This window comes from Littorina saxatilis, linkage group LG7 (assembly GCF_037325665.1).
Source record: "Littorina saxatilis isolate snail1 linkage group LG7, US_GU_Lsax_2.0, whole genome shotgun sequence".
Lineage (NCBI taxonomy): Eukaryota > Metazoa > Mollusca > Gastropoda > Littorinimorpha > Littorinidae > Littorina > Littorina saxatilis.
Genome location: NC_090251.1, coordinates 27,448,426 through 27,461,884, shown reverse-complemented (window position 1 = coordinate 27,461,884; position 13,459 = coordinate 27,448,426). Strand labels below are relative to the sequence as shown.

At 40.4% G+C, this 13,459-nt stretch overlaps 1 protein-coding gene across 4 annotated transcripts in view; it reads right to left on the bottom strand.

Moving 5' to 3' along the window:
* LOC138971066 (kinesin-like protein KIF21A) overlaps positions 1–13,459 on the bottom strand; it is a 92,902-nt gene that overhangs the window by 34,360 nt on the left and 45,083 nt on the right. For 2 of the 4 annotated variants that reach the window (XM_070343669.1, XM_070343671.1), the window contains 6 exons: positions 12,923–12,968; positions 11,004–11,033; positions 8,077–8,182; positions 7,239–7,265; positions 2,162–2,415; positions 1,492–1,629 (listed from right to left, as the gene is read on the bottom strand). In XM_070343669.1, the coding sequence (XP_070199770.1) occupies positions 1,492–1,629; positions 2,162–2,415; positions 7,239–7,265; positions 8,077–8,182; positions 11,004–11,033; positions 12,923–12,968 (601 nt within the window). The remainder of the gene's footprint in view (positions 1–1,491; positions 1,630–2,161; positions 2,416–7,238; positions 7,266–8,076; positions 8,183–11,003; positions 11,034–12,922; positions 12,969–13,459) is intronic. The other 2 variants (XM_070343670.1, XM_070343672.1) reach the window with 2 other exon arrangements.

Sequence of the window (13,459 nt, the reverse complement as noted above, 5' to 3'; positions counted from 1 at the left end):
ACACACACAGGACTCACACACACAGGACCCACACACACACACAAGACAAACGCACACACACATGCACACACACAAACACAAGACAAACCCTAACACACACACACACAGGACCCACACACACACACAAACACACGCACAAGACAAACGCACACACACATGCACACACACAAACACAAGACAAACCCTAACACACACACACACACACACACACACACACACACACACACAGGACCCACACACACATGAACACATGCAAGCACACACACACATGCACACACACAAACACAAGACAAACCATAACACACACACACACACACACACACACACACACACACACACAAGACAAACGCACACACACATGCACACACACAAACACAAGACAAACCTTAACACACACACACACATGCTGGCACGCACACAATTGTAGACAATCCCTTACACACACACACACATAAATGATGGCACACAAACAAAAGACGTCTCACAAACACATACAGGGTGATCCACAAAAAATGCAACCCTCAAACATGCTAATAACTTCTACATTGGTGAACAGAATCATATTTTGGGGACATAAACTTCAGCCAATGCATGACCCTTCCACAAAGTGACAGTTTAAAAGGGTATGACTTTTGCACAATTTCAAAGTAGGTTGCCAAATTCGGGGATTGACTCTACAGTACGAGGTTAGAAATTGAGCGGTTGCCAAACTAACCAAATTTAAAGCTCTCCAGATTGTTACCTTTGGAGTAATTTGAATGACATCGTATACCATAATCAACATTGGATAATCAGTGACTTGAATACAGCAATTAATCGCAGGATCAGGGCATTTCCCCTGGATGAATGCGTTTTTGTCATTGATGAATTTTGCACGACATTGCGCAAGTGTAACTTTACAACAAAGGGGTTAATTTTTCCAGTCATTTGAGTTTAGCAAATATTTTCATAGTTGTTGTGCATGAACTTCAGTTCGTCCACGACCATTCTACAAAGTTTTGAGTCTGTAGATTAAATGGTCCGACATTTACCGTTTCTCCAAAATGTGTTCCAAATTACACCTCCGAACTTGTCATTTGCACGAAAGCTTTCCTGTCATGGGATTGCCCTGAACCTAGCTGTAACTTCTTTCTTCAGGTCACCGATGATCTAGAGGGTGAAGGGGGTGTTTGTGTATACTCAGACATTAAGATAATCTAAAAGGTAAAAGTCTGGAGGGTTTACATCAGATAAGAATTGCTACCGCTCAATGTTAAATCCCGTTCTGTTGAGTCGATTGCCGAATTTGGCAACTTTATTTTAGATTTGCACAAAAGTCAGAACATTTAAATTACAAAATCACCACTTTGTGGAAGGGTCATGCATAGTCTGAAGTTTATGTCATCCAAATTTATAGTGATTCGGTTGACAGATGTAGAAGTTATTAGCATTTTCGAAGGTTGCATTTTTGGGGGGTCACCCTATACATTACACGTCACTGAACACACTCACATAGAACTGGAGTGACTGCTATAGCGGTCACCGCTGGGGTTCTTGCGTCGCAAGATGGGTGATGGCTCGGGGCTGCTGGACATGCGAACCAGCTCTCGACGCCGCATGCTGGGGGAGGGTAGTGGGGGCGCCGAGCCTCTAAAACAACACATGTAGTTGAGTCAGCAACACGGGTCTCAACACCATCTTTACAGCTAGCCAGCAACAGAGATCTATACAACACCAAAGACCTGTCCTCAAGAAAGGGGTAGCACACCAATTTTCTTTGCCTATGAGTCCTTCATTATGACTGGAAAGATGATAAAAAGGCCTTTCAAACTGTTTTATTGAAGTTGTGTTAGTAGCTCACATTTCGCATGGTAGTAACATCCTGAACAGAGAAATAACATCTCTGGACTTGTACTGAAACCCAGTGCCTGATTTCTGCTCTAGTTCTGACTAGTAACTCAATGAATTGAATGCTTTTCATCCTGTTTCGAATTCAACCTTCCATAGATTTACCTTTCCTGTTTCTAAATCAGTGCATGTGCACCACCACACTCACACACACGGCCACCCACCCACACACACACACTTACCCCCCCCCCCACACACACACACAACCCTTACCATCCACCCACACGCACCCACACCCACCTCCCCTCACGCCCCACACCCCATCTCAACCTACTTGGCAGAGGCGGGTCGAGGGAGACCAGACTTGGGCGGCGGCATCAACAGCTTGTCCTGTGTAACGTCCTTCCCGTCGCCTTGGTCTCCCTTGACCGTGGCGAAGTCCTCCTTGATCGCCTTGACAACCACCGCGCTGCCCATGGCGATTGATTTCTCTTCTTCAGGCGTCTCCAGCACGGGCAGTAGAAGCGGGGCGGGTTCAGAGGCGCCGGCGTACAGCAGGTCTTCTGGGGTGGCCGTTTTCCTGCGAGCCTGAGGTGATCAGTGTTACAGATTAGATTCTTCTTCTTCGTTCAAGGGCTGAAACTCCCTCATACACTCATGTTTTTTGCACGAGTGGGTTTTTACGTGTATGACGGTTTTTAGCCCGCCATTTAGGCAACCGTATGCAGATTTCAAGGTGATTAGATTCAATGAAGTAGAGGGGAGAGTTCGGCCCGTAACATGAAATAGTTGTTTTAAAGGCTGCCATAAACGTAGCGTTCATTAATTAATTCATATTGTTTACATGTGCCAATAATGTTATAAAACTGTACCTAAGGGGATATAATAACGAGTGGCTGTAGCTTTCGAACACACAAAAAATTATTTCAGTATTGCAAAGTGGTGTTGATAGTGTCGAATGTAAACAGAACAGTCTCAAAGTGAAAGTGGATGTTTTCCGGAAATTGCGAAGTTTAAACAAGAATACAGAAAAGCGTGCTTTCCTGCTTAGCACAATACGCTACTGCGCTAATCTGGCGTGTCAATATCACTACGTTTTGCACGTGGAAGGTGAGCGATTTCCTTCCGCAGGGATTGACGAAGCTATACTGTCTGTGTTGACGGTCTAAAAATAGGCCAAGTCCTGGAGAACTGTTGTTAAACATAGCAATAAAGAATTAATTATTTCTCGTAATTGGTAAGGACTTCAAACCTAAAACTTTGCAGGAAGCTTAATTTATACATCCCCGCAACGAAGGGAAAAGACCTGGAAGTAATTAACCTAATTAAATAGGACTATATGTCAGCCTTTAAGATTAGCTGAGTTCATTCTGTCAAGTTTGTATAAGTAACTGGTTGCAGAAAAAGTTCAGTTTGGTTATGTCAGTTCATTTTGTCCAGTTCGCTTCAATAAAATACCATCACACCAGGGAAGCGGTGTGATAAAATCTCTTCTTCAAACAAAAACAAAACAAAACAAAAACCCAAAGCAAAAAACAAAAACTTGTTTCCTTTCTTACAGAAGCGTCAAAAAGAATTAACAAGTCTCTTATGGCAGGGTTAGCTTGCATTTTCCACCAACTTTCTCCCTTTCTAACAATAACCCTTTTCTTGCATAGTCTTAACAGCTTGACACAAACACCATTTATATCCCATGCACCCATACATTCAGCCACAAAAGTCTTCAAGGTAATTTTCCTGTCTTTTAAAAGGTGTTTGTGTTCATTCATAACCTGTATAACAAGGAATACATTCCATCATAATTATTCAATGTTGGGGAGGGAATATAATTATGTGGCTGGGAGTGGGGCGGGTGTGTTTGGTGTGGGTTCACAATAAATAAAACATTTGCACAAGAGGCTGAGGGGTAAGGATAGAGATTATCCATGAATCATAAACTGCAAATTAATGTTTCACTGGTCCTTGTTTGTGTAAATGTTATGCCACACGTTTACCAACAACACCAATCCACTTGTTTAACATTTAATAAGTAAACATGCCAAAGAACTATATGCAAATATCCTGTCTTGGAGCAGCCTCTTACATGATCCGCTGTCCAGCGTAACCTCGGTTACTAGGTGTTCACATGCATGATCATCACACAGTCTATATATATATGATCAGAGACTGTATGCCATACAATCAGCAACATGACGTGTCATGCTATTTTCATCTCATGTCAAGATGCATCCTGGCCTGAGCATTTGGAACAGCATTCGTGATCATGCACATACACACATCCCCATTAAATGACGTATACTATGAATTAACCTTTAATCCATGACCAGAAGCGAAGAGTATGATATCATTTACCTAATGCACAGTCAACCCAAAGAGAAAGAAACACTTCAGAGTCCGAGGGGTTACTCAGAAAAGAATGCCTACACTAAATGTACAAGTGATTCAGATTTCGTCTAAGAAATCTAAACCTACGGAGTAATCTTCTAAGAAGCTCAGACCACTGCTGATTGTACCTATACCTGGTCTATTCAGCTTCCATTGCAAACTATTATGCAACATACAATGCTGCAAGAGAGCTACTGATCAAGAGCTGCTCTGTCCCACTTTTAAGAATTCAATACTATTCTTCGTTCCAGTTCAATATAAGCATGTTATTTTGACAGTTCTTGTTACTTTAACCCTTTTACTACCTGTAGGACGTCAGCTGACGTCCTGGGTAACTTGCTTTAACAGGCAACAAACTGTTCAATAAGTAACAACAAAAGAAAAGAAAAAAAGAAAAAGAAAATAATGTGTGCGTGTGTTGTGTATTCATTTAAACATCAAGGGCACACTGCAAGTTGACAATTCAGGTCAATACAGGTAATGCTTTGTAAACAAATATTTCTTGGCAGCAAAACGGGTTAAAGGTTAAATTGTGTGGTGTGTCAGGTACTGTGCAACTTGCAAAGCTTTTGAAGGTGCGGTTTAGCATCACAACTTAAACAGTTACAGTACGTAATATGATTTATGATACCTTAAACTTTCCAATGTAAAACCAGCATGTAAACCACCATAGATCCGTCCAGCCTTTTACATGGGATAAGAGCACCCTTCCACTTTAGGCACACTCAGACCTGGGAACCCCTGTTTTGCACTCGGAGTATTCTCAAGCAAACTTGGTGTATTGTCAGAAAAATAAGCGTACTCAAAACAGCATCTATATATATATATACGACTTGTGTCTGTCTGTGTGTGTGTGTGTGTGTGTGTGTGTGTGTCCGCGATGCACGCCCAAGGTTCTCGATGGATCTGTTTCAAATTTGGTGGGCATATTCAGGTAGACCCCGGACACAACCTGCTCGATGAGATATTTCAACACGTGCTCTCAGCGCGCAGCGCTGAACCGATTTTGGTTTTTCTCTGGATCCATTCCCAGTAACTCTTCCTTATCTTCTCCAGTGTTTTCAGCGTTTATCTCCCTTCCTTCGTGTGGCGTCAATCCATATTCCCGTTTCTATTTTTAGAAGGTCACTGTCGACAACGCTCAATCCATATTCCCGTTATACTATTTTTACTCTTCTCCAGTGTTTTGCGCGTTTATCTCCCTTCCTTCGTGCGGTGCGGTGTGCCGGCTCGCAGCCGGGTATTCGGCTTGACTTCTTCCCGGCGAAGCCGTACCCGGCAAAGCGGGTATTCATCTAGTTTGAACATCCATGAATCAAACATGTTTCACACGCGTCCGTCGCTATGTTAATTACATTTATCAAAACGTTTAAAACAAATGCTTCTTTCAATGTTTACTGACAAAAACTGTAATCATGTGTCAACATACTGGATTGGCTTTGGGGTGCGCTTGTGAAGAAAAGTAGTCTTGGAATTGTTCTCGTCGTATTTTTTCCCACTAACCGTACTTCTCGTATTCTAGACAATCCTGCGTACAAAATACGGTGAAATCGTATGGGTTCCCAGGCCTGCACACTCCACAGTCTACAGCCAGGCTGCTCTCTGCATGCACACAGTGTCCGTGGGAATTTTTGGCCTCACTTGTAGCAACTTTTTTTTAAGCCGATATTCATTTTTCATTTTCATTACTTTATTGTCCCATCGCTGGGAAATTCGGGTCGCTTCCTCCCAGTGGAAAGCTAGCAGCAACAGAGTCGCGCTACCCAGGTGTATGCGTGTTTAGGTGTAATCAGCCACCTGCACTTATGGCAGAATGACCGAGGTCTTTTACATGCCACAGTGGTGACACGGGGGTGGAACATGGACACCGTCTCTGAGTCTACACATAAAGTTGACCTGTGTCCGTCCCGGCCTGGATTCGAACCTGTCACCCTAGGATCACAAGTCCAGTGCTCTACCAACTGAGCTATATCAATCTGCAAAATCAATCCAACAAAAATGTCCATTGTGCACAGGCTGATGATTTTTTGGTGTGAGCTCATATCCCGCGTAAAAGCCTGGGCAGATATATGGTGGTTTACATCATTATTTACACAGGAAGAATGGTATCTAATTAATTGCGACATTAAACTGGTGGTGTTAAAACTGTTACTCTTACAAGCTTTCAAACAACCACTAAAACTTATTTCAATTACGTTGCACAAAATAGGACTTGGTCCAAAATAAAATGCTGTTTTCATTTACATAAAGAAGAGCCAAGAAAGTCAATAGATATAATACCAATCAAACCTGAAGGCGATAATAGTCAAGCCCTACTACAGTTAATTCGTGGCTATTAAGATCGAAGTGAATGTAGTATTAACATAGAATTGTAGGGCAAAAAAAAAAAATAGGTCTGTTTACGGTAACCCGACCGACCCTAGTTTTTTCGCGCGACCCTGGACTTTTTTTTGGCATTTGGGAAAAAAAAAAAAAAAATCTTGTTTTTTTGGCAAAATAACGTAAAAATATGGTTTCTTGGAGAAAAAAAAAAGAAATAAAAAAAAATAAAAAATCCCGACCTACCGACCCTATTTTTTTGGCCTATGTTACCGTAAACAGACCTTTTTTTTTTTGGCCTAGAAACAATTGGTCAAAGAGTTATCATAAAGTTTCATAAGATTCCTTGGACACCAACAGACAAGCTTTTTGAATATGCACAATTGCAAAAACAAAAGTGGAAGGAAAGAATTTAATGCACAATCTCAGACATAAGAACAAGTCAAAATATAACCAGTCACTGTAGCACAGAAAAGAATGTTACAATACATGTCAAATTGAATGCCATGTCAATGCACATATCAGATCAGGTACAGTCATCGTCATGATTTAATAACCTAGTGGTAGATATGCAGGGAAAGATGTTGCAATGAATGCAGCTTGTGTCAGGTATGGTATATACACGTGTATGAGAGTAGAGAGTTTAGCTGTTGTATGTCACATCTACCCAGTGGTGCTAAATATTGGCTTACACGTCGAGGACCTACCGGGGTTAACGTCAATCTCTGGTACAACTGAAAACACCATCCCAAGCAATCAAACAACATCCAAAGTGCTTACATTCTCTTTTTTTTTTTTAACCCTCTATTTTAAAATAAAGAAGGCTCATAAAACACCAAAGAACTCTTCTTCCCGAGTGATACAACTGTGTTCATGAACAGACATCAGTTACATCTGAATGTGAATGTTGAAACTCATCAAATCAATCAACCAAAATCAAAACACAGAACAAAACCCCAAAAATTCACGCCACCATAATGTGAAATTGAAATTAGCAGTTATTCGCAACGAACATTTTAGGCCACAATCAAAATGAACATTGGTAAAACAAAGAGCTATGCATGTGGGAAAAGGGATTATAACAAAAACGGATTAACTCAGATAAACAAAACGGTCCATGAAGAAATCCGGCAGAAAAAAAAAGTTACTTGAAAAAATGTGGTACTTTTCTGACTGTTTTCGTCAGGTCTAGTGTAATGAGCGGATACTACTGACTGCATTTAGAACATAAAATAGGGAACATTTACAGATAAATCCATTAGAACTGCAAGGACACTTAATTCAATAACAAATTTCAATAAAATAAAAGAAAAAATGGAAAAGAAAAAAATCAATCCAAGTGCTAGACTCAGTCCGGTGCCTTGGCCATGGCAATCTTTTCATCAATTCAGCTTGTAAGAAATTTAAGCTCCAATTGTTTTCGCAATCCTCAAACTTTTTTCAAACACACACACAGTGACAAACACACACACAGAAAAATACTCTCCATCAACCAACCCTACCACCCTTTTCAAAGCAAACCAGCAGTGCAGTTCCCTTGCTTACCTTTTCTTTCCTAGCAGAGACAGTGGCGGCAGTGTTCGACGACGTGTCCGAGGCAGTGGGGATGATGCCCACAACAACAGGGGGCGCCTGCGTCGACTCAAACATGCTGACAGCGTTGGGAGCGGACAGACCACAGAGAGAGAAGCAGGCAAAACAAACGGCAAATCAGAAACACGCAAACTTAATGATGGTGCATATATACACACACACATGCGTAGAAACTCAAAATGCATGTGCAAAATAACCACTCATGGTACACATACAAACTAAATTTTGAAAGACTGAAGAAAAAGTGGGTTATGCAGTCTTTGAGAAGACAAAAAATGCAGAAGAAGAAAACCGGGACACATAACAAACGAGAAGAATGAAAAGTGTGCATGCTATATTGACGTGATGGTTCAACAAAAACAAATTCAATAAAAACTTTCTGTTCTAAGAAATAAGTACATAAAGGGAAGTGAAACGATAACGTGTACAGACAGCATCTAGCTCTTCATTCCAATGTTTTGCTTACAGAAACGAATGCCAGCATAACAATAACATCAACAACAAAGTTGAAATTAATTTTGTGAAAGCATTGAATGTTGGATGCACTATCACGGGGATCACTGTCAACAGTGTCTAGGCAGTTTGTTGGAGAGAAGTGTGGGGTGGTGGCAACAGCAAGAGGGGCGAGGGGGGCGGGGGGAGTAAGTATGGGGTACGTGTGGTGTGGAGATGGGCTGGTGTAGACTTTAAACTGCTCACCACGAGAACCCATTCACACACCTACACTAGCTCATGCACCCAAACTTCCAAAGGCAGCCCACGCAATTATAATCACAGAACAGGGACAATGTGATATCTGTAGGCCTAGGCCTATACTAGTGATTACTGTGTGTGATACATGAAATGTGATATGAATGCTGTTTTTATATGTTATACTCTTACTTTCTGTCTATGTCTTAATCCCAAGCGCAAGACAAATTCTTCTATGTGAAAATTGAAGCCAATAAAATTTGAGTTGAGTTGAGTTGAGTTGAGTTGAGTTGAGTTGAGACGATAGCGATAGAGAGAGAGAGAGAGAGAGACGAGAGAGAGAGAGAAAGAGAGAGAGAGAGAGAGAGAGAGAGAGAGAGAGAGACACACAGACAGACAGACAGACAGACAGACAGACAGAGAGAAAGAGAGAGAGAGAAGCTAGTTGCATGCGATCTGCATCAGATATTGGACACTCAAACAACTTCTAGTCTGCACTGCATACACTCTCATGGCATGACAAGTTTACACTGGGTATAAAATTGAAAGTTACAAAGTATTTACAATAATATTTACATATTTACAGAGTCTTCCGGTACAGAGACGATCTTGAAATACCCTGAGGTAAAACAGAGAACTGCTGCTATTACCTACATAAAACTTCCCATACAACTATGGTACTGAGCATGGATACAAATCATGACAAGCAACTTTTTCAATAGCAACAAATTGTGAGTAACTTCGTCGGACCAGTCCGCTCAAACTAAAAATAAATATACATGGTGTACATTTTAAGGGACACCGTAATGACTGCAATATGTGACTTTTAAAAATAAAAATACATGGCGTACATTTTAAGTGACACCGTAATGACTGCAATATGTGACTTTTAAAAATAAAAATACATGGTGTATATTTTAAGTGACACCGTAATGACTGCAATATGTGACTTTCAGCTTCATGAATCGATTTTGATCTTGGAACAAAGTGCAAATACTGACGAATTATAAATACTGATTTAGCCGCTCACAGATGCCGTACTGCTCATCTATTGCATTAACCCTGAGTTTAACCCTCCTAGGCGTGAAAAGGGTCTGTACATTTGGTAGACGCATGTACGGGATGATTATCCACTGATTAGGGAAGACAGACTGTGAAATCAAGCTGCTTTGCAGACAGTCTATGAATGCTGACATAGCACATGCAAGTGGCAGATGCATTGCATAGATTGTTATTCAGCAAGCAGAGACAGAGACCAGAGCATTGTCTCTTTTAGCAGGACTTAAACCAAGCGTGTACCACTACATAGTTTGCCGAAGAATATACAATTTGTTATTCATCACATAACTATGCAAAACAAAGGGGGATGGGGGGGGGGGGGGAGGAGGAGGAGTGGTCATTGGGAGGGGTGTGAGTGAGAAAGAATGGAACTTATGTCACAGACTTGAATAAATAATCATTTTGGATTTCTTTCTTTATTTGGTGTTTAACGTCGTTTTCAACCACAAAGGTTATATCGCGACAGGGAAAGGGGGGAGAGGGGATACAGCCACTTGTCAATTGTTTCTTGTTCACAAAAGCACTAATCAAAAATTTGCTCCAGGGGCTTGCAACGTACACTAGTACAATATATTACCTTACTGGGAGAATGCAAGCTTCCAGTACAAAGGACTTAACATTTCTTACATACTGCTTTACTAAAATCTTTACAAAAATTGACTATATTCTATACAAGAAACACTTAACAAGGGTAAAAGGAGAAACAGAATCCGTTAGTCGCCTCTTACAACATGCTGGGGAGCATCGGGTAAATTCTTCCCCCTAACCCACGGGGGGTTAATTAATTTTGGATTAACAACCCATTTAAAAGAATGTGTCCAGTTCATAACAACTCTTATGTACATACTCAACTAAATCACAGGGGAAAACCGGTTTGATTTTAGGCTTCACATATCAACAATCAAGATTTTAAATATCACAGATCATAAAGAGAATCACGCGACTAAAAAAAGTGAATGATTTTAACACTTGTAAAAATCATTCATGTTTGATTGAATCAATCCAAACAGAATAAAGTTTTGCAGTACAGTGTATTTACAAACCTATACACATATGGCACAGTAAAAAATAAAGTTTTAAAATTTACACAGTATTTACAAGTATGTGACATTAAATCACCTGGTTCCTACCAATGCATATTAACACAGCACTGTTTTTGCCTGTTGGGAATAAAATAAAGAGTGTGTGAAAAATGGGCTTAAAATGTACTCAAATGTCAGTGCATAACAAAACGCATTGAGTTCTCCTTCCTCCGATTCCATAAATCAAATGAAAAAAAAAACCCAAGGCACTAGCGTTCATCAAAGCAGTCCATTTTGTTTTTTCTCTCAGTAATTACACTCTCTCTTTGGTTTTGACCATTCAGAATAAAAAACAATGAATAAAGATAAAAACAAAGAGAGAAAGAGCGACACAGACAAACAAACAAAAGCGACAAAGAAAAGGTTGAACATCACATTCTGATTCTCTTCACCATGGCAAATAAATTAACAAAACTTAAATTTGTGCAGAAGATTAAAACAAACACTCACGATTACAAAAAAAATTAGTCTCTCTAGTACACCAAAGTGCTCAAACAAATTCCGTCTTCAACGGGATAAAAAAAAAACTAAAAAAAAAAACCGGCAATGCAAGAAGAGACTAGCAAAAGGCACTTAGGGAATGGCAACACGGGCAGTGAAAGAAAGAGCACAAAGACAAAAAACACAGCCTGCTATTGTTTGGACACGGCTAAAAGTTCCATGGAAACGAAGCACAAAACAACAGCCAATGCAAAGTAACAAAAGTCACTAGAAGTGGTATGGATGCTATGTGTTCCAAATGCAGACATAAAAAGAGACACGACGACAAGGCAGAAAGAAAATGAATTCCCAATAAATTGGCCCAGAGTTTCAAGTTTTCCCAAAGGTAGGCAGCAGGACAGAGCAAAAACACAGCCAGGAATTAGTGAAAATAGCTTGACATACTGTTTCATGTCACTGCAGGGAGACAAATCATCACAAATCAAATCAGTTACATTTAGCTCCTCCACTGACATAATCCAATGCAAGCAAAAACTGACACCGACCCCCTCTCCCCACCCGCCAACTCTCTTTATTGATGACAAAATTTGTCGCAAAAAGTTTGCGGCCCAGGAAGATCTGTGTTTGAAATCTTGTCATACAGCAGCTGATAATCTTCTCTTCTCTGTGTTTATTCTTATCACCTTATCTCTATATTCTGGGATGCAAAACTGCGAGACTACAGTTACCACTGTTATTCCCAAAATCCTGCTGACAAATTAATCTAATCATCAATGGGTATAGCAGTAAATACACATGGGTGTGCTGTCAACTGCCCAAGATTTTTGTTTTAACCGTCCCTACCTACAACCACAACATCAACCAACTGCTCCTTTCCTTTGCATGCCATTTTCCTAGAAGAAAAAATTCCAGCAACATAGTCAGCATGATCAAACCAATCAAGAAATCAATGGATTGAGCTGAAGGGGTCAAGAATTCCATGAGAATTAGGCACGTGACTTTTGTTGATTTGCATCTCACTGACTCTAATACAAAACGTGAAAAACGGAGAGGGGGAGAGTGAAGGGGAGAGTGGGGGAAGATGATGCAAGAGTTTGATTGATGAAATCAATCCAGTCTTTAAGTAACATTCTTATCACCAAACCAAGTGCACAAAACATCCCACTTGTCACAAAATTTTTCCATGAAAAAAAACTTCATGCAAAAACTTCAAACATTCTCTCTCGAATCATTTATCAAGACCTCTCTTGTCCAATCAGTCTAAAAACACTTTCAACCCAAAATGCATAGTGCAAAACTGCAAAGGCGCAAAAGCATCTGGCGATCAAAAATCTGTTTAGTTTTATCAATCCCCTTGTAACCCCTACCCCTTTTCCTAAACCCCATTCAGTTCTTTGCTCGACACGGGCATCTAACAGTTCAGGAATCCAGCTAGCTACAGAGCTGTGAAAACAGAAGGTGACAGACAGGGAAAGACAGGACCTGGGCTACAGGGGAGAGAGACAAGAAACAGATGTGTGTCTTACCTGTCAGCAGGAGAGGAAGAGGAGGAGCTTGTCAAACTGTCTATATCTGTGGAGGTAAACAGGTTAATCTTTAATGTACAAAGATAACTAATCAATCAACTTAAAAAATAAACCAGCAATCATGCAAGTAACAAACCCAAGGTAAGATCGACGCAGTCACCTATTACTCTATCAGGTATGAGGCCAACTTCCCATGAAAGGAAACGAAACACACAGGCATGTTTTAAACACACACACACACACACACACACACACACACACACACATGAACGCATGAAATGCTTGCTGGCCATGACAAATACATGACTTTCTCTGGGAGCCAGGATAGAGATAAAATAATATCAATTCCACAGATTTAATGTAACTACAGTTTGCTTTAACTTAGTGACAAATTCATCTTTTTTTCTTGGAGTAAGGATATAACGAAATGAGTTCAGAAAACAGCCTAGTAACAGTAACAGTACCCTTGTATCTCCACTTACAGAATATCGTTGCTGTAATTCACAAACCCTGTATCTCAATTTTGAGGCTTTGGAA